We start from the raw sequence: 19,443 nt of genomic DNA, 5'->3' as shown, positions 1-19,443 counted from the left end.
TACTGGGAAATACAAGACCGGCTTTAATTTGGCTAGAGATCTGGATTGCTTGGAAGAAAGCCCTTGAAATGAAAGTGAACAAACCAGAAGGAGATGCTGTTCAACCCCAAACGGGCAAGCATCAAAATGTAAATAAACCAAAATACACCAAAACCTCTAAAATTCTGCTGAAAAAAATTGTTTGAATCAGTAACGAGATGGGAAAAAAAGGGGAATAACGAATGATGAACAGTTTACTCAGTACACACTTGTTGTCCACTGCCTTTATCCAGGCTCTTGAACCAAGGGCAGTCTCTTTACTAGGACCTTGAGGTCCAGCTCAGGCAATCCTGGTGCTGGCTTTTAGGCGGGCAGCACCTACGCCCCAGTGCGTTGAGTATTTTGATTTTTGCCACAATCACTGTGCTCCGTCTTACATGTTTTGGAGAAATTATAGCGTGCTCTCTTTCGTTACCTTGTCATTACACTTGTGCGTGACATCACAGGTGCGCAAGCTGCGGAGAGGGGTAGCGTGCCAATGGTGGGAGGGAGGGCCAGCCCGCGAGCGCAGCGGAGAGGCGTGGAGCAGCGTGAAGGAAGAGGTGACGACAGCAGGGTGGGAGAGGATTAGCAGGCTGAGGACTAGCCTTTACAGGAGAAGAAGCCAGGGGCAGGGAAGATGTTGACAGCCCGCAAGTGTTACTGCAAATGCCTTGCAAAGGGAGGAAAATGACTGCGTGGCGTGTTTGGCCACAACAATGGCTTCAGAAATTAGTGTTGGAGGGAAAAGGGGCTCAGCTAATGGAGAGAGCAATGCCGATGCTGTGACCAAAGGCTGCCAGGCATGCTGTGCCGAACACGCGTTTCTTCCGGAGGCAGTAGAAGGAGCACAGATTTGGCTAGCACTTGGGATTCAGGGACTGTAGGCAAAATGTGGGGCCCAGCATCTAAGTGTTCGGTACGTATCCAGTGCAGAAACCTGGAAAAATCAGAAAGCTTAATTTGGTTCCTTTGTTCCTGCAAGTTGGAATAAAAACTGAAAACCCACTTAAGCCCTGAAGTTACCTGGTGACTCTGCTCAGTGATCAAGATGTCAACGTGATGTGCTCCACACAAAGGCAGCACAAAGGTGAGCCCTGCCCAGGAGAACTGAAACGAAAGTATGATGGGTTAGATAAAAGGCTGATATAATGCAGAGAGGAGGAAGGCACGAGGTAAGAATAACATGAGTATGACAAGATCATGACAGTAGTTTCAATGCACTAAGACTAGTTCTTTTAGCAGGCTCAGGTGAACTCTGGGTAGCAGTTTGGAGGACAATGACGGTGCCAGGGAGTCCTCTTACAGCTGAACGACAACGTGAAAGTGCTCATTTCAAAAAATATTGCCAGCAGTACCATCAAAACTATCTCTAAGTTTAAGGCTAAGGTGAAGGGCCTCTTGAGACCTTGCTGTGCTGGATACTTGGGAAGGGATTAGCGACTTGCAAGCCACCATTAATAGGTTCTGCTCCTGGCTTGAAACGACTCACAGTGATTCTGGACAATTTATTTTACTTCTTATTTCCCCTCTGGTAAAGTTGGTTTCATACAACTTGTCTCCTCCTAAAACTCTTTGGGATGCTGGTAAGTGTGACCTTCCTTGGTACAGGGCCTACACAGCACTGGATGAAACCCAAAAAGTAGGGAGTGGGAATATCAGAGAAGCCTGACTTACACAGTGTCCCAGAGAAAGAAATGGATGAAACCAGGTGGAGAGTGCCACAGGATTTGGATGAAGTGAGAACTTAACAGGTGATAGTTTTAGGGGCAAAGTGCTGAGAGATGGTTGATTTGAATGGATTCGGGAGCAACACATAAAACACTGTAGCTTGTGCATGGCGCAGAGTGTGGTGGCTGTAGCAGCTCACATACCGCTGCCCAGCTGAGCGGCTGCTGCCTCCTCTCTCCTCTCACTCCCCTCTCCTCTGCTGTGCTCTGCCTCTCCTCTCTGCGACACAGTCTTCTTCCTTGTGTCCTTCACCTTCCTTTTGCTCTCACACACATAGCTGCCTGTTTCTCCAACGTCGTGGTGCCCTGCTCCCTGGGGCAAGGCAAGGGTGCTGCTGGAGCCAGACGCACGGTCTGCACAGCACCGAGGCATCCAGCAGCTACAGCCGATTCAGGAACTCAAGCCCCATTTTCAGCAACAAGAGACTCACTTCTGCTGCGGGTTTGAAGGTTTCTTCTAAGATGGCAGTGAGGTCCCTCAATTTGCCTTCTGACAAGTGCAACCGGCACCTTGTCACCAACCAGTGCCTGTGGCTGAGCGGCCACCTACCACTTCGACACACATCCCAGGCCAGGCACTGCCAGGACGGACTCTCTCCATTTCTGCTCACACCTTGTCCAGTTCTGCTGAGCTTTCCCTCAAGCCTCATGGGCAGATGGTGACCACAGGAGGCAAAATATTAAACTGCTGCAAAAAAGCCCCAGAAGTTAGGAGCGAGCCTTGCACTTGCTCCATCAGATCTCGGTACCCTTAAGACACGAAGTGACCCAGGATGACTACGGATGAAGAAGGTGGTTATGGACGTTTGGACGCAGTGGAGTCAGTGTTTCTCACCACGTATTTTACCTACAGCTGTGTAACCCCTGGAAGAAGCACAAATATAACGACAGTGAGACTTGCTGGGACAATCTGGAAGTGGCTTCTGTGTTTCACACGGGGAAGGGAAGGGTGAGGTCTCCCGAAACCAGAGGGTCACAGGAAGCCTACACCACCAGCGGGGACACGCAGCGGGCTCCTTTCGTCTCTGGGGATGGTGCTCGCGTTCCCGTGCTGGGACAGGGAGGCGGGCGATGGGGTGCGGGGGGTGGAATCCCGGCCGGGAGGCGGCGGCCGCTGCCCGCTGCGAGACCGGCAGCTGCAGGATAACGTCCCCGCCTCGCCCTCGGTGTCGGACCGCGCCACACCGTGCCGTGCCGTGCCGGGGGTGTGCCGAGGGCGGAGCGGCCCGGCCCGGGCCGTGCCGTGCCGTGGTGGGGGCGGAGCGTGGACAGCCGGCCGCGGGAGGCAGCGCGGCCGCGGGAAGGCATGCCCATGCCCGTGCCCATGCCCATGCCCGTGCCCGTGCCCGTGCCCGGCGGCGGGCGGTGAGCGGCCATGCCGCGCAGGGCGGAGCGGTGCCTGCAGATCGCCCCGCACTCCCTGGCCATCGTCCTGGGCGCAGCGGCCGGGGGGCGGCCGGGTGGCGGTGCGGGGCCGGCGGCGGAGCTGGGCCGCCACCGCATCGGCTACGAGATCTTCGCAGACTTCAAGCGGGAGAACATGCAGCACTTCTGGGACCGGCGGGCCACGGCGGCGGTGGCCGAGACCTTCTTCCTGGGCTGGATCGACGAGCAGGTGCTGCTGGTGCAGGGCAAGGAGGAGCACCTGGAGGTGCTGCGGCAGGGCTGGGCGCGCCGCTCCCTCAAGCCCCCCAGCGGCTTCCACATCAAGTGCCTGGGTAGGTGCCGCCGGGGCCGGGGGGGGGTGCACCGGGGCGGCGGGGGGGTCTCTCCGCCCCGGACGCGGGCGGCCCCGCGGAGCTGCGCCTGGCGCGCCCGCCGGGATCAGCAACTGGATATGGGGGGGGGGGGGGGCGGGTGCGGATTTGCGCCCCTAAAAGTGAATGTGCGCGAAAGGGGTGAGCCGGAGCCGGGACAGGACCAGTGGCGTTACAAGGATGCGCTGCAAGGAACTGGGGTTCGCCAGAAGAGCTACAGGCGACAGCTGTAGGGTCGGGATGGAGAGGGGCGTTCCCCCGTTTCCTTCAATGTTTTCAGGTCGAAACCGTCGATTCTCAATTTTGCAACGTACCCCTGGCAGAGTGAAATGCCGGCTGTCCTTCTGCGGGCCAGCTTCCGCGGCTCGCTCCGCGTCCCACGCTTGTCTCACGTGTGTTTCTCTACTGGGGGCCCCGCACCCTCCTCGACCTCTGCACAATTCAGGAATAACCGCTAATGTTTACAAAGAGCGCAAGCTTTTAATTAGAGTTGTAATCAGTTCATTAGATACAATAATTTCTAGCTTTCGAAATCTAAAAAGTTCATTAAAAATAGTAATTTTAGCGTTTCTGGTCTTGCTAAACCAATATTTCACTTTATGGTTGGATCTATTTGGTAGCTTGAACTTGTGTGACAGTGTTGCTGTGAAGGTGTTTTCCATGGCAAGAAGTAGTAGGAGGAGGTGGGGAATGTGTGTTTTTCTGGGGTGCAAGGCAGGTGACTTTTGGAGCAGGAAATGGCAAGTCTGTCACGCCGTGGTGGGCTGAAGATTCAAGTTACGGTGAGATCCCCCCAAGGACATCCCACTTGTGTGCGGTGTGGCCTAGGAAGGAGCACATCTCTTCCTGAATTTTCTTCAGGAAACAAAAAAATCCTAGCATAGAGAGCAAAAACTTTTGCGGAGCTTATTTTGATGTGAGGAAAAAAAAAAACAAACACAACCCTGAGAAATAAAGCTGTGGCTATCTGGTATATATACTGGGGAATTGTGAAGAATATCAGGAATAAAGTTTTCCTTAAGATTTAAGGTAACTTATGCAGCTTCTCTTATGGAGAGAAGACAAATTGTGAGAATTCGTTTTATTGCTGTGAAGGTCTCATTGCTTCCTACGGCTGCTGCGGTGGTGGTGGTGAGGCAAACGTTTTTTTCCTTTTGTACAGCTTCTATCACCTGTGTCTTATGCAGTGGACACCTGGAACAGGTCATGGAGTTAGAGGTGCTCTCTCTGCACTGAGACTTTCAGATCCTTAAAATGGGATGCTCCTGTGCATTAATTTTAAAGAATTAGCTCAGTAAGATTCCTGCAAAGAACGGAACGTGAATATTCTGTGTTTCTCAGTTTCCTTTTTTTATTGTCAGTTTTGAATGTTTTTGGCTGTCACTGTCCTCTGGAATAGGCAATACAGAGTCTGATCACTTCTGTTCATTGGCAGTCTTGTCTCTCGCAGTTTTCAGACTGCCACTCACTCTTCTCTGTTACTCACTATTTCCCCATGAGATTTACTCAAACATTACCATTTCCTCCAGGCTGAGGGGGAAGCTCAAGACAAGCTGCTCCTTCAAAAATGAGCTGATGGACATTTTTTCCCCTCATTATAGTGAAATTTCATCTGAACCTCTAACAAAACAGTGTTCGAGGTGGCAAATCCTATTCTGGTGACGGAAAAGTTTTCTGTGTTCCACCAACACTTAGAAGAGTCTGAAAAGTTGATAGGCAGGTAGTGGACTTGCATTGCAGCTGAGGTTTGGGTGGAGTTGCTGTTCATAGCCCCCGAACAAAGGGAGAAACCCTGCATGGGCTGCTTTCCACCCAAGGCTGTTTAATCCTTATGCCTTTACTTTTTGGAACAAAGCGTGCTGGTAAGTGTAGAGATCTGGACAGTGGTTAGCACCAGCTGCTCAGTGTAGCTTGTTGGGGTTTTTGGCTCCAATTGGACAGAAGATGAAGAGCTTTTGAATGGGCACCATCGCCTGATGGAGCGTTAAGGGTCTGTGTTGGATTTTTGGGATGTCTCTGGACCCTACCCGTGAGGTAACATTCCTCAGCCCGCTGCACAGGAGAGCTGTGGAAGGGTCTGACCTTGACATTACTAAAGCCAGACAAGGAATGTAAACAGGTCTTTGTGGCCCATTTTAAAATACGGAAACACAACTTTTGCTAGAAGTTCGTGTTAATAAGTAAGCTCACTAGTGTGTAAATAATATGCATTCCTTGGGGGGTTATCTTTGCTGCGAAGACTGGAACCGAAAGTTTTCATTTGACTTTAAAAGTAGCAAATACCTCTCAGTATTTGATTAAAGGCTACGAAAGAAGAGCAGGGACCTGCTGGAGTCTTGCCTGTTGTGCAGTGTCCTTAGCTGCGCTAAGTGAGATGGGAACAACTGATTGATTTTCTTTTTTTTTTTTACACTGCCTTTTTTCCACACCCAGACTGATAATTCAGGTCTTGTATCTAAGTAGATTCCACTTTTGCTTACTGCAAAGTTAGGTAGTTAAAGAAGAGTCAAAGTAACGGGCCTGGCCCGTGGGCATGAGCATCTGCTTAAATGAGTGTAATTGTATTTTCAACATAATTAGGTGCCTAATGTGTAAATGGCTGTGACTGTTTAGGAGCTCTCTCACACTTTATCCTCCACTTTGCAGCATTAAAGCAGGGAACAGTACACCTGCGGACAGAGAGAAAAAGTCCCCATGCCTTTCAGCTTTTTTTAAAAAAAGTGGTGGGTATCTCAGGCTGAGAGGAAAACTTGCCTGTTGGGAGGTGTGGAACAGTAATATTTTACTACTGTTAATAAATAACTGATGGGGTCAAGGGGAAAAAGTGGCATGGTATTTTTGATGAAGGTGAAGCTGCTATTTGCTGCTGCTCTGGCCCGGCTGGTAGCCCCTATGCTGGAGTGGGAATAGGGGGTTGCTGTGGCCAGGCATAGCAGTGAGGGGGTGAATGGGGCTGGCCTGGGAGGGTTTTTCTCTGCACCCCAGGACCACGGGGGTACACGGGCAGTGCTGTGGCAGACCATGAGGTTGGTTCTTGCCTGTCTGGCTGCTTGCAGAAAGGTTTGGGATGGCTTTGCCCCACCTGTCCCAGGAGCCCAGCTGGGGTGGGGAGGCTAAAGGATGAGCTGCCTGCCCCAAAGTTATGCAGGGAGAGCATCCTGACCTCCTGCTGCTACCTGGCAGGGAGCAAGGGGCAGAAATATCTCCTCTTCTTGGCTGCATGACCTCTATGCTCAGGTATTGGAGAGCCTTGGACGATGCTTCCCTTCACCTGCATCGGTAAGGGCTAACGTGACCCAGAAATTATGACTGCAACCGGGCTTTCAAACCTCTGCTGGTGTTGCTGAAGTTTCTTGTTTGTTGTGGTCCAGAGCCTTGGCTGGTCTGTTGAGTAATGGGTTGTGATGACTGCAGAGATAATAACTGGAGGAAGAAGTATCTGGTGAGGAGAAGGGGATGCTAAACCTCTAACATGCATTGCATGTTTTCTGCTGCTAGAATTGTAAAATGTAAAGCAGGGGGATACTCATTGCTGAACAGTCTTTTCCGTGTTTAAGTCGCTCTGGCTTGATAATAAATAACTCTTGAGAAGTTAATGAAAGTGTAATCTGTAGTTAATAGGGACTGGACAGTCCTTGTACGATTGGTACAGGTATATCTGAGCCAGAAAGTAAATGGATTAAAACCAACATGAGGTTCTGGTGTCTGAAGGTTCAACTATTGAATTGTAAAATTAGATCTGACCATGAAATAGAGCAGGAATATGAAGCACATTAGAGAGTTGCTTTAGCACCTCAGTTTAGGTTTGAGGATCCAAGGAATGAAGTGTTTCACGTGTGACTTCAAAACTTATTCCTTTGGCGGTTTTCTTAAGCTAAATGGTTATACCATAAAAGCTTGCTCAGCGTCCGTTTTTGCAGTGATCAGAGTTACTCAGCTATTAGGAAATTGGTGGGTGTATCTAGGGTTTTTAAGTTGGCTGAAGGGGAAGCTTTGGGAAACATAAGCAGACTTTGAATAAACAAGACTCCCAAACCAGCACATGCTAAATTTGCTGGTTTAGAGGGTCAAGGAAACCTTAGGCAAACCTATAGGTCCCATGATGAAATTAGTTGTTTTTTGTAAGAGTGATTTGAAGCTTTCCTGTAACTTTGCAAGGCTTTTGCAACTTAAGTCTTTAATGAGTGTTATTATTTTAATAAGATTTCTGTCTTTGACACACCTTCCATTTGCACCCACTAATATTTGTCATCCTGGAAGCTTTCTCCCCCCCCTCTTTCAGCTCTTCTATGCAAGGTGTTGCTGGTGTAGCAGGATGCTCCACCTTGTTTTCCTGTCTTCATTGCCTTTTGTGTTCCCAGCTGAGACTTCCTTCTCTGTCTCTTGCACTTGATTTCTGCATCTCGGACAATGGCATCTTTGAGGGGTTTTCATACACTTCACGGAAGGGCCGTGCCCTTTTGTAACGATTGCTTTAAAAGAAGTGACCAAACTTTATAATAACCCTCCAGTCATGCCCAGAGCAATTTCTCCAATTAGAAGCTGATGCTTCAAATGGAGTTTTCAAGAAAAAATGTATGTGCAATAATTAAACTAACTAGCAAGAGTTATAATTCAGCGAAGTCCGTGGGGCTGGGCTGTTGTGCATTGTTCCTGCTCGGCCAGGCATAGGGGGGGAAACTTTTTTTTGCCGCACGGGGAGCTGGAGCTAAGTGCTCCCTTTCTTTTCTCTCCCTGCCATATTCTCTCTTGCCACCAAAAATTAAATTAACACCCCACCAGCTTAGGTTCAGTAATTTTCACAGAGAGTTTTCCAGTCATTAGTGGATGATTATGGTGTAGTGTAGACTGTTGAATGTTAAATGTTATTCATCTATAGCCAGTCATAAAACGTGAATTGTCTTTTTTCCTCCCAATTGTCTCCTTTATATAATGAAAATTTCTTTTCAGTGAGGGAGCATTAGGTTTCATAGTAATAAAACCTCTGAGGAGGCGTCTACCACACACTCATCTACACCTTTTGTGTGCGTTATGGTATTACCATGGGAACTTCGGGGGATTTAAACTACAAGTTTGTTCTCCTTCTCTCCCACCTCAACTCAGAGCCTGTTACAGATTCCCTAAGCATTTTTTATATCTAGGAGGTGGTTGTTGCAGCCTAAAAAAAAAAAAAAAGTAGGTAAACTTAAGCTGATGGCCTGTCTGAGGTGTTTATGAATTTACTCCCAACTTTGAGCAAAGAACTTTGCTGCTCAGAAGTGTTGGGTTGGGCCTTTAATGTACTTTGTAAAAGCAGCTTTCAGAGACTGGGGAGAGAGAGGCAAGAGCTAAATAAGTATGGACTGCATATAAAGTGCCTGATTTCTCAGTATGTGGTTTGTGCTTGTGTTTTGGGAGTGAAATATTGGAGACAGAAATGCTTTTTGCTCTTTAAAGAAGGCTGAGGATGGTCTGCGAGATTAGTGCTGGTTGTCTAAAATGTATAGTAAAAATAAACACACAGGAAGGAAAGATAGGACTTATGAAATTTAATTTCTTTTTCTTTTTTCCACTCAAAGCAGCTTCTCTTGAAGAAGCAAAGTCAAATACAGTGATGCATGGTATTCATTGTGCAACTCAAGTGAAGGATTGATAAGGTTAATGACTAGCTAGTGCTGTCTCCCCACCTCCTTCTCCCCTACAAAGAGGGCCATTGTATAGTAAAGAGTCCTTCCCGGTGGCAAATAAGTCATCCAGCCTTGCGAGTTAAGCATACACTCCATATAAAGAAGGGATGCTGTAAGGCAACCGCGGTGGCTGAGAGCAGCCCTTGGCCACGGGGCTCTGCCGAAGCGGAAGGGGCACGAGGGCCCTCGCTCTCTCCATCTCTTTGTCTCCGCATGAGGGTCCAGTCTTTAATTAAACGCTCCTCATTTCCTTCCTCAAAGGGCCCTTGTCCTTGCCAGGGAGTGATGTGGTGAGCGCGCGCTGAATGAAGCTCTTGTCAGGTGTTGCCGCCGGCTCCTGGGCTGCCGGCATCGCATGCCAGCAGGCCACTTGCTAAGTCACCTTTCCATCCATCCTGCTCTTCTTTAGGACATAGTCATTTTTGGTTTTACAAAAGCTGAGGTGGATGGGGTGCATGGGGGAGACCATGGCAAGGGATGGCCACAGGGCTGCCAGCCACAGGCACCCCCATCTCACTTGCTCTGCTTCATGATTTTGCGGCGTGAAAGCTCAGTAGTGCGTTTCCAACTTTGTCCTGTCTTTGTAATTTGCTTGTTGCACATTGCTTAATATTTTATTTATCAAATTGTAATGAAAACACTGTTACCCCTGGGCTTGAGTGGCAGGTTTTGATTCAACTCCTTTGTAAAGGGAATGGTAACGAAGTTGGAGCTTTCTCCCAGCTCTTCTGGTGCTATTGCCTTGGGCCGTTCATCCGGATGGCGAACCTGTCCTTTCTGCTGGCCAGGAGAATTACAGCTTGTCCCCCAGGTAAGGTATGCCAAAGCTTCACCACGTTCTCATCTGCATTCGAGACACTCATTTAGAGAGAGTAGCAGAAAAGAGGCACCCAAGATGTATTGGATGTCCTCCAAGGAAGGCTCTTGGCATCCAAAGCTGCCTTCTGAGCCACATCACTCCTTCCCATGGCTTTGGCAAGCACGTGATGGCCAGACTCTTCTTTTCTTGGTAGTCAAGTAAAGGCTGAAGTGTTCGGAGAAAATAAAAGCTACAACCAGATGGTGGTTTCCCCTGCAGAAACTGCAGCTGTGAAACGTGAGGATCAGAGGAACTTCTTAATAATCATTTTCTGCAGTAGCCGAAATTTAACAGAGTTCTGAAAATTCAAGCTCTCTCCAAACTTTGTCTTTTTTTTTTCTTTAAATAAAAAAGCCTAAATGTTTTGATAATTTTCTAATGATGGCAACTGCTGGGAATGTTATTACTGTCTCCAGTTTCCAATATCGAAACTGCTCCCTGGGTGGGCCAGATCTGGAAAGGTTTTTTAAGGATATTATGTTCCTCTTGGAATAAAATCCCTTCATCTAATATGTAAACATGCTTTCTCCTGTCCCGTGTGCTTGATCCCTCGGTTTATGACCTGGAATTTCACTTGAGACCTGTGACAAGAAATATCTGAATGTTAAGAATGTACAAACACATATATTTTAATGAAACAAAGTGCTTTCCTGTTGACATTTGAGCAGGTCTTCATGGCCCTTTTTTTTTAATTGGGCTCCTGTTCTGAGCCACAATAGCAATAGAGCACACATCCAAAGGTCAGTAACTACCCAGGGAATCTGAATAGTTGCTCTTCTAGTTGTTCTTTTTTTTCTATAGCAGAAAAGCAATGGTGTAACATTGCCGTTGGCACTTATTAAGCCTATTTTTGGTTTTCTTATGGAAGTAAGTTACTGTACTGTGCACTTAAATATGCACAGTGTAATGACCTCTGTAGTGTGTTTTCTGGAGCTGGATATACGTCTAACCCATGCAATATGAGACTTTGTTCTTCCTTGAGGGGGAGGCACACAGGGTGGGACACCAAAACAGCAGAAGTCTGAGCAAAATATAACAGCCTATTAGCTTAACCTTGAATTCCACTGTCAGGTGATTAATGAAGGGATATACAGGTGTATCAAAGATTGCTCTTTTAGAAAGGCAAGCCAATTCAGTTAAACTCTATGAAATGACACCAGACTTGGTTCTTTACAAAATCACTGAAAATGACAGTGACAGTGAAAAATGTTCCTATTTCAAGAGCATGGTTTGGGTAGCTTCATGAAGTTTTATTCTTGAAGCAGCTTTTGCTAGCTGTTAGTGCTTCAGAAGGTACAAAGGGTAGCTCATACTTACCTTCAGTGGAGATGCTGGTACCTTCAGCACATTGCTGGTCCTGGTACAGGGAATCCCACTGAAAGAGAGGAGAAGGGCTCTTAGAGGGTGACAAGTCCCAGTGGCTTTCTCAATAACATGGCATAAACCACTGTGGCCAGCGGGACTAGACTGGTTTTGGGGAGGCTGTGTACTTCTGGTGCCAGCAGGAGAAGAAGTATGTGTTTTGCGGGGTGAAGACCTGGACCTGGGCTGTGGCTGAGCAGTAACTTAGTCCCTGCCTTGGTAGCAGGGCAGTGCGTTGCTGCGTCCATCCTCATCAGGGACGACAGCTCCCGTAACTCCTGCCTATCCGCGGCCTTGAAGGTGCGTATGCTGTAACGGGTGCTCACACTAGGTGTTCAGAGGCTGTCAAAGAGCGAGACTGCAAGGACAGTGTTTCACTCTAAAGCTGTGAAACTCATGATGTATCATTAGCATTAGAAGAAGCTGGGTGCTGCCAGTGTGTCTGAGATTTGGCAACAGTCTTAGGTATTATTGTGGGGCTATAAAATGAGTATCTGTTTCTTTAAAAAAAGGAACATTTTTGGTCCTTTTTTAAAAAAAAAAAAGAAAGCCTATTCAAGTCTAGTGAAACTTCTAGCTTAAGAAGAAAGGCAAATTAATATTCACTCTATCAGACTGTAGTTGTATTTTCCACTTTGGTGGTAATATCCATGAATATATTTCTACGTGCAAAGAATATGGAAGACATAGATAGGTTTCTGGGTGCATCAGCCTTCCTCCAGGTCATTGTGAGGAAGACTTAATAGCCTAATAAATATATCATGTCTACCTACCTGGTTTTACCTGTATCCTTGAGACTGTGTGCTTATAGAGCCCTGCAACTGCAGGGTTGCCAGCAGCGGTGCATACAGTTCGTTTCCAATGTCCTTTCCCAAAGAGATCAACCCAACATAAATGAGATTTATCACTGCCTGTTAATTTATTGTGTTCAAATCCTACAGAGAGGTAACCAAAGTCTCATAAGCTCCATGTGATGCTGCAGTAAAGTTCTGTATGTTTGAGTTTGGTGGTTTGGGGGTTTTGTTTTTTTTGGATTGGGTTTTGGGTTGTTTTTTTTTTTCCTTTTCTTTTAGAGGGTTGTTTTAGTAAAAGGATTCTCGATGTGTTATTTGGCTGCCAATAGTGCTCAGCCTGCTCTCCAGCCGCTCCTCAGCCGGTGTGGGAGTGGACTCTGCCTTTGCCTCCTGCTCTGGCAGACCAGCATTAAATGTTTGCTCTCTTGCTTGCACATATTGCAGGGTTAGTGCCCAGACAAGTTCCCTTTTCATTGACAGATGAAATAACAATAGCTGGCATTAAGAGCAAGCCGAGTGTTTTCTTTGGATTTCCCTGAACGGCCTCCTTTGTCTCCATCATCTTGCTCAGGGAAACCCGTACACCTTGCTTAATCCCAGGATGCTGTTGAGATGCTCTAGCTTCTGAAGCCAGAAGTTGGTCAGCACCCGTGCGGAAGGTTTCCATCTGCTCAGCTCACCTGCTAGTGGGAGCCTCCCAGTGAGGCTTTGCAAATGGCCACTGTCAAGACTGGCATTGGCAATCTCGAGAGCCCAAAGAAGAGGGCAAAATGTTCACAGTGCCGGGAAGGAGACTAGAGGAAGGAGGTCCTGGTGAACTGTCACATACTTGGTGTTCATATGGCCATTTAAGTCAAAGGAGGAACAGATTGTGGGTGGTTGGATGAGCTTGAACGGAGGTTTTCAGGTGCCTTTTGTCGCATTGCGTGTGGCCCTGATCTGGCTGTGAGAAGTTAGGAATTTGGCCTGGGCTGTAGGGATGTCCTGGTTAGCTGCATGATCACAAGACAGTTTAACCAGTTGAAGACATGCGCCAACAATGTGCGCTTGCAGTCCAGAAAACCAACTGTATTCTGGGCTGCATCAAAAGGAGCGTGGCCAGCAGGTCCAGGGAGGTGATTCTGCCCCTCTACTCTGCTCTTCTGAGACCCCACCTGGAGTACTGCATTCAGCTGTGGGGTCCCCAACATAAGAAGGACATGGAACTGTTGGAGTGAGTCCAGAAGAGGGCCACAGAAATGATCAGAGTGCTGGAGCACCTTTGCTATGAAGACAGGCTGAGAGAGTTGGGGCTGTTCAGCCTGGAGAAGAGAAGACTCTGGGGAGACCTTCTAGCAGCCTTCCAGTACCTGAAGGGGACCTATAGGAAAGCTGGAGAGGGACTTTTTATAATGGCATGTAGTGATAAGACAAGGGGCAAGGGATTTAAACTGAAAGAGGATAGATTTCAATTAGATATTAGAAAGAAATTTTTTACAATGAGGATGGTGAAACACTGGAACAGGTTGCCCAGAGAAGTTGTGGATGCCCCATCCCTGGAAGTGTTCAAGGCCAGGCTGGATGAGGCTTTGAGCAACCTGATCTAATGGAAGGTGTCCCTATCCATGGCAGTGGGATTGGAATTAGGTGATGTTAAAGGTCCCTTCCAGCTCAACCCATTCTATGATTCTATGAAAAACAGGATTTTAAGGTCTATTTTAAGGCTAAGACAGTATCTAACATACTAGATGCTATTAGCAGGAGAGATTATTGAAAAAGTAAATAAAAGGGTGAGAATTTTCCACCTAGTTTAATTCAAGAAATGAGAATTTAAAGGGGCACATTCACCCACTGTTTCCAAGGTGGGGCTGAAAAAAAGCTTTGAGGATACTGAGCTTTCCTTCTGTCTTTGCTAATTTGTCACAATTATCCTTTTGTTTAAAAAGAAATACCTTCTTGGTGTTACTGATTGAAAAATCCTATGCAGTTAAAGAGGAAAATGTTAGTTTTGTGAGAAGCTGCAGAGAAGAATAGTCATGAAGGGACAAACAGTGGGTAAACAGGGAGCAGGAAGATAATAACTTCCGGTTTCTGCAATCCTAGATGCTCTAGAAACAAGTATATTTTTCAAACACATCTTCAGACCAGATGTCAGCCTTGTAGAGAAGGAGCGGGAGACCAAAAGAGGAGGGAAGACGGCCAGCCAGGTTTTCAGTGATACGAACAGATATCTTGGATGTAGTGTTTCATGTTGTGGGGAAGCAAGTCTGATAGGTGTCAGGACTGGTCTGTTTTTGTCAAAAGCAGAGACTTTAATAGTATTTAGTGCATCTCCTTAGGAGATCTAACTACATGGTATCATCTCCTATCGTTCAGCCAATTGGGATGTGCCTGTGAAGTGGGGATGGAAGAACATAGGACTCGTAGGGCTGTGAAGCTTTGCAGCTTTTCTCAGAGAATCATAGAACGGTTTGGATTGGAAAGGACCTTTAAAGGTCATCTAGTCCAATGGTCTGCAGAGAGCAGGGACATCTTCCACTAGATCAGGTTGCTCAGAACCCTGTCCAACCTGACCTTGAATGTTTCCAGGGATGGGACATCTACTGCCTCTCTGGGCAACCTGTTCTAGTGTTTCACCACTGTCATTGTAAAACAAATCTTCCTTATAACTAGTCTAAATCTACCCTCTTGTAGTTTAAAGCCATTGCCCCTTGTACTATCGCAACAGGCCCTGCTAAAAAGTTTGTCCTCGTCTTATAAGCCTTCTTTAAGTACTGAACAACCCCAATTCTCTCAGCCTTTCTTTATAAGGCAGGTGTTCCACCCCTCTGATCATTTTTGTGGCCCTCTTCTGGACACGCTGCAACAAATCCATGTCTTACCTGTGCTGAGGACCCCAGAGCTGGACGTAGTACTCCAGGAGGGGTGAAGAAATTTTGAGTTCCTTCATATAGATATGTGTGTGAGAATCTATATAGAATCATAGAATGGTTTGGGTTGGAAGGGACCTCAAAGATCATCTAGTTCCAACTCCCCTGCCATGGGCAGAGACACCCTCCACTACATCAGGTTGCCCAAAGCCTCATCCAACCTGGCCTTGAACACTGCCAGGGATGGGGCATCTACAACTTCTCTGGGCAACCTGTTTCACTGCCTCACCACCCTCTGAGTGAAAAATTTCTTCCTTATATCTAATCTAAATCTGCCCTCTTTCAGTTTAAAGCCATTGCCCCTTGTCCTATCACTACACGCCCTTGTAAAAAGTCCCTCTCCAGCTTTCCTGTAGGCCCCCTTTAAATACTGGAAGGCTGCTATGAGATCACCCTGGAGCCTTCTCTTCTCCAGGCTGAACAGCCCCAAATCTCTCAGCCTGTCTTCATAGTAGAGGTGTTCCAGCCCTTGGATCATCTTCGTGGCCCTCCTCTGGACCCGCTCCAGCAGCTCCATGTCCTTCTTGTGTCGGGAACTCCAGAGCTGAACACAGTATTCCAGGTGGGGTCTCAGAAGAGCAGAGTAGAGGGGCAGAATCACCTCCCTGGACCTGCTGGCCACGCTCCTTTTGATGCAGCCCAGGATACGGTTGGCTTTCTGGGCTGCCAGCGCACATTGTGGGCTCATGTTGAGCTTCTCATCCATCAGCACTCCCAAGTCCTTTTCCTCAGGGCTGCTCTCAATCCATTCTCTGCCCAGCCTGTGCTTGTGCTTGGGATTGCCCCGACCCACGTGCAGGACCTTGCACTTGGCCTGGTTGAACTTCGTGAGTTTCTCACAGGCCCAGAGATTTCCCATTACTTTGAGTGGTCTCGATTCAACCAGATGCAGATGCCCACATGTGCACGTAGCAAGTTAAGTCTGACTTTGGGAGGTCTCACATTTTTAAATACAAGCATATTTGTATGTTCTTGTATTTGCCTGACTTGTTAAGAGAGTAACCTGAGGAGGTAATCTATGTAGTTAATCCCAAAGTGAGTTGGCTATGTCTAAGCCGAGATCCCTCTGAGAGTTAAGCTTGCAAAATCATGACTAATATTCTTCACATTTTTATTTTTGATGTGTACAATACTCTGAAAAATAAAAGCAGAAGCATTCATCCAGGGTCTGTAGGTGCCTTCAGAAAAAGTATGAAGAGGAAGTTTTAATACTTTGTCAATAAAGATGAAGTCACACAAAGTAGGCAACTTGACCTGCAATCATTCTGGTTTCTTTCCTTGGGTAGAAGTTAGTAGCTATCATCTTGTCATTTTTCATTTATGGCAGTAGCTTGAAGCCTTTTTTTTTAAATAGATTTCTTATTAATTCAAGTCCTCTGCTTTTGTTTCCAAGGTATTTTCTGATTCTTAGTTTGTCTTTGTTAGAGGTGTACAGCTAGAGCTCCTTCATGAAGCTGAGGCCAAATAGCTGTTGGAAGGTCTGTAGGGACTTGCTTCTTGGCTTCCTGTCAAGCGCAGTATGGCTGTAAAATGTTTTAGTGTCAGAATCACTACATCTATCATTGTTCTGCTTTTCTTTGTCAATAGCTAGTCTCATTCAGTGACGTATTTGGTCTTAAAGAGAGAAAGCAGATTTATCTGTATGCCAGCACATGAGCCTTTTTAATTTTTCTGGTCGGATAATCATTGGGTTTCAGGTTTCAGTGGTTATTTAAATTAATCCCAGTGCCGTCTTTCCAATTTCTTCAATGTTTGTGTTGAGACAAAGGACAAAACATGTCCTGCCTGTTGGGAGACATTAGACACCACTCATCTCGTGAGACAGAAGAAAAGTGAGCTACAGACTTCAGAGTTGATTTTTGTGATGAGTGATGAGGATAAAAAGGAAATAATTTTGACAGAACTGCTTTTCCACTAGCTAGGAAAATATTGAACAACTGGGACGTGCTATTTCATTTTTTCATGTTTTCATACTGGTGAACGCTTTTGTTTAGTGGCTTGTGCACCCATTTCCAATTCCTGAGGATTTGCCATTGCTTTGAACCATTTACATTGCCTACTGCCCTGGTGAGTAAGAACATGCCAGTGTAATGGTCTTCGGCTTTCTTTAGTTTGCAGATTGCTGACTTTCCATTGGAAATACAGAAAAAAATAAATGTCACTTTTCACTTCTGCTTTTCTGTAGACCTTTTTGAAATGAGTTCCCAGATCATTTGGGGTTCTGCAGACTCCAAGTTGAAAACCACTGACCTCACCAAGCCCAGCGTTAAACACCTGAGTGTGCAAGTACCTCTGCAGCCGAAGCTTGTGCTCCCTTACTAGTGTGTTGCAGACTTCATGAAACCTTCCCTTCTCATAGTTCCCAATTCCTGATCTATGGCAGCCACCCTGAACCTCAGAGCTCATTCTGTACCTTTCCTCCTTTTCCTCCCCGCTCTGAGGACACCTACAGCGGTACGCTTTGGAGCAGTCTACCTCACCATTTACAGGGATGGCTGACACTTTGAGGTCTACTAGCTGGAAAGCTTGGTCCAAATGTTGCTCCTTGTCTTGTGTTTGACAGCACAAGTGCTTTGGGGCAGAGAACTTGGTGGCTCTGTCAGACTGATGTCGTGCTGGGTGCTGCAGTGCTGACCCGGGGCTGAAGTTGTAGGTGCTCTTGCAGAGCAAACCCCGAGATAATTATACTCACATAGGAGGTTACTTGTGAATGAGAGGTAATCTGTAAATAGGCAACTGGGCAGAGAAATCTTGCTCAAAACCTGCCTGGATTTGCTTTACCTGTTTTCTCACCACTTGGGCTGCAGTAATTACTTGTTGTGGCACCCCTCAGCCTGCTTCATGAAAGAGTTGCATGCGTAAGTCTTTTGAAAGCTTTAGTAGAGCTATGGTGAGTTTGCAATCACGGATACTTGGATAGGTGTTGGGCTTGAAGCTGGAGCCGTAAACATGTAATACTTCATAAATGGCTATCCTTACTTTATTTGCGCTCATTGTTGACTAAGGAAAAGAGTGCAGGGCCCTTCAGGTCAGTAGGCGTAAGAGTAGGTATGTCATACTGTCTGGGTCTGTGGTATTGCCCTCTCGGTATATGCCACGAAAAATGCCAGCAGTGATTGCATAGAGCATTGCAGAAGAGACACCGGAGACTATAATGGTTTATAAGGTACTTCTTTAACCAAACTGCAGAGTAATAATTCTTTTGTGATGTTATCTGTAGGTTTTAGTACTGTATATGACTTCTAGAAGGCTTGTTCTTTCCTAATTATCATAAGAAAAGATCAGATTTACACCTCAAGGCAACTCTGCATCTTCTACTGAAGCATGTTTGTCAATACTGTCTGGTTCCCTTCCCTTCTCTCTCTGGCCATGCACAGAAGTCCATCTGGGGAAGTGACCTACTCTCATCCTGAAAAAGTGAGGGTGGAAAAGGAAGTGGTATCTTGTGGGGTTTTCTTTTCCCTTCCTGGAACCGTAGGTCTCAGTGCTTTTGCAAGATGACTGAGCTTCATTTCATCATTAGGCTCCTTGATTTTTCCCACGTGTGTTGCAGCTGAACACAACTGTATCTGAGCTAGTTTTGAGCTAGCCAGCTCAGGTATGTTTTGCGTTCTTCAACTCCAGCAGTAAGGATGGTTTTCAGCAGTGGGGCTAACTCCCCTTGCTGCTCAGGCAGCCTGTGATGAGCTGCTGCAATAAGTGACTGAAGTCCTTAGATTAAAGCTAGCTCAGGCTTATCTAGACTACACGGCAGTCTCGGGATACTGTAACCCGGCTTTATAAACGGAGCTGTTGCAGTGAATTCTTCAGGGCTTTTTGCTTCCTGCCTTTTGAATTTCTTTTTCTGTGAGCTTAACAAGTGTGGCTTTTACCTTTATCCGTGACTGACCTTTTCTCAGTGCCTTCTCTCTGCTTAAAAGCTTGCACCAGCATGCAATCTCTCCTCTTCCTCTCCACAGGTGGCTTTGTGCCAGGATCACACCAGCCTGATGAAGTGTCGATAAGAGCCTGTCCCTCCTCAGCCTTCCTGCAGCCTCGCTGCTTGGGGCATCATTGTTTTTCTGTTAGCTCTGCTCTAGCTGCTTCTACAATGTCCACCTTCCTCAGAAACATCTTGTCTCTCCTGATAGCTCCAGAAATGCCCATTGGTGCTAGCTGGGGCTGAGCCTCTGAAAGCTGGCTCTTTGAATGGGTATGGTGCTATTTTGCTTTGAAGTCAGACCGTGTGTTTTGCAAACTGCATGTTTTTGACCGTTAAAAATGTGAGATGCTTAAGGCAAGGCATGGTGCCCAACAGCTGTGGGAACAAGGGGGCTGAGAAACCATCTGCTGGAGCCTAATAGGGTAT

General features: G+C 46.8%; 1 protein-coding gene across 1 annotated transcript in view; it reads left to right on the top strand.

The window, feature by feature from the left end:
- The first annotated feature begins 3,123 nt into the window (after positions 1–3,123).
- STOX2 (storkhead box 2) overlaps positions 3,124–19,443 on the top strand; it is a 145,425-nt gene continuing 129,105 nt past the window's right edge. Inside the window, exon 1 of the mRNA XM_086612255.1 lies at positions 3,124–3,466. Within this exon, the coding sequence (XP_086468381.1) occupies positions 3,124–3,466 (343 nt within the window). The remainder of the gene's footprint in view (positions 3,467–19,443) is intronic.

Source organism: Tauraco erythrolophus, chromosome 5 (genome assembly GCF_009769465.1).
Source record: "Tauraco erythrolophus isolate bTauEry1 chromosome 5, bTauEry1.pri, whole genome shotgun sequence".
In the NCBI taxonomy this organism is placed as follows: domain Eukaryota; kingdom Metazoa; phylum Chordata; class Aves; order Musophagiformes; family Musophagidae; genus Tauraco; species Tauraco erythrolophus.
Note: the sequence above shows the minus strand (reverse complement) of the source record. Positions and strands in the feature narration are given on the sequence as shown.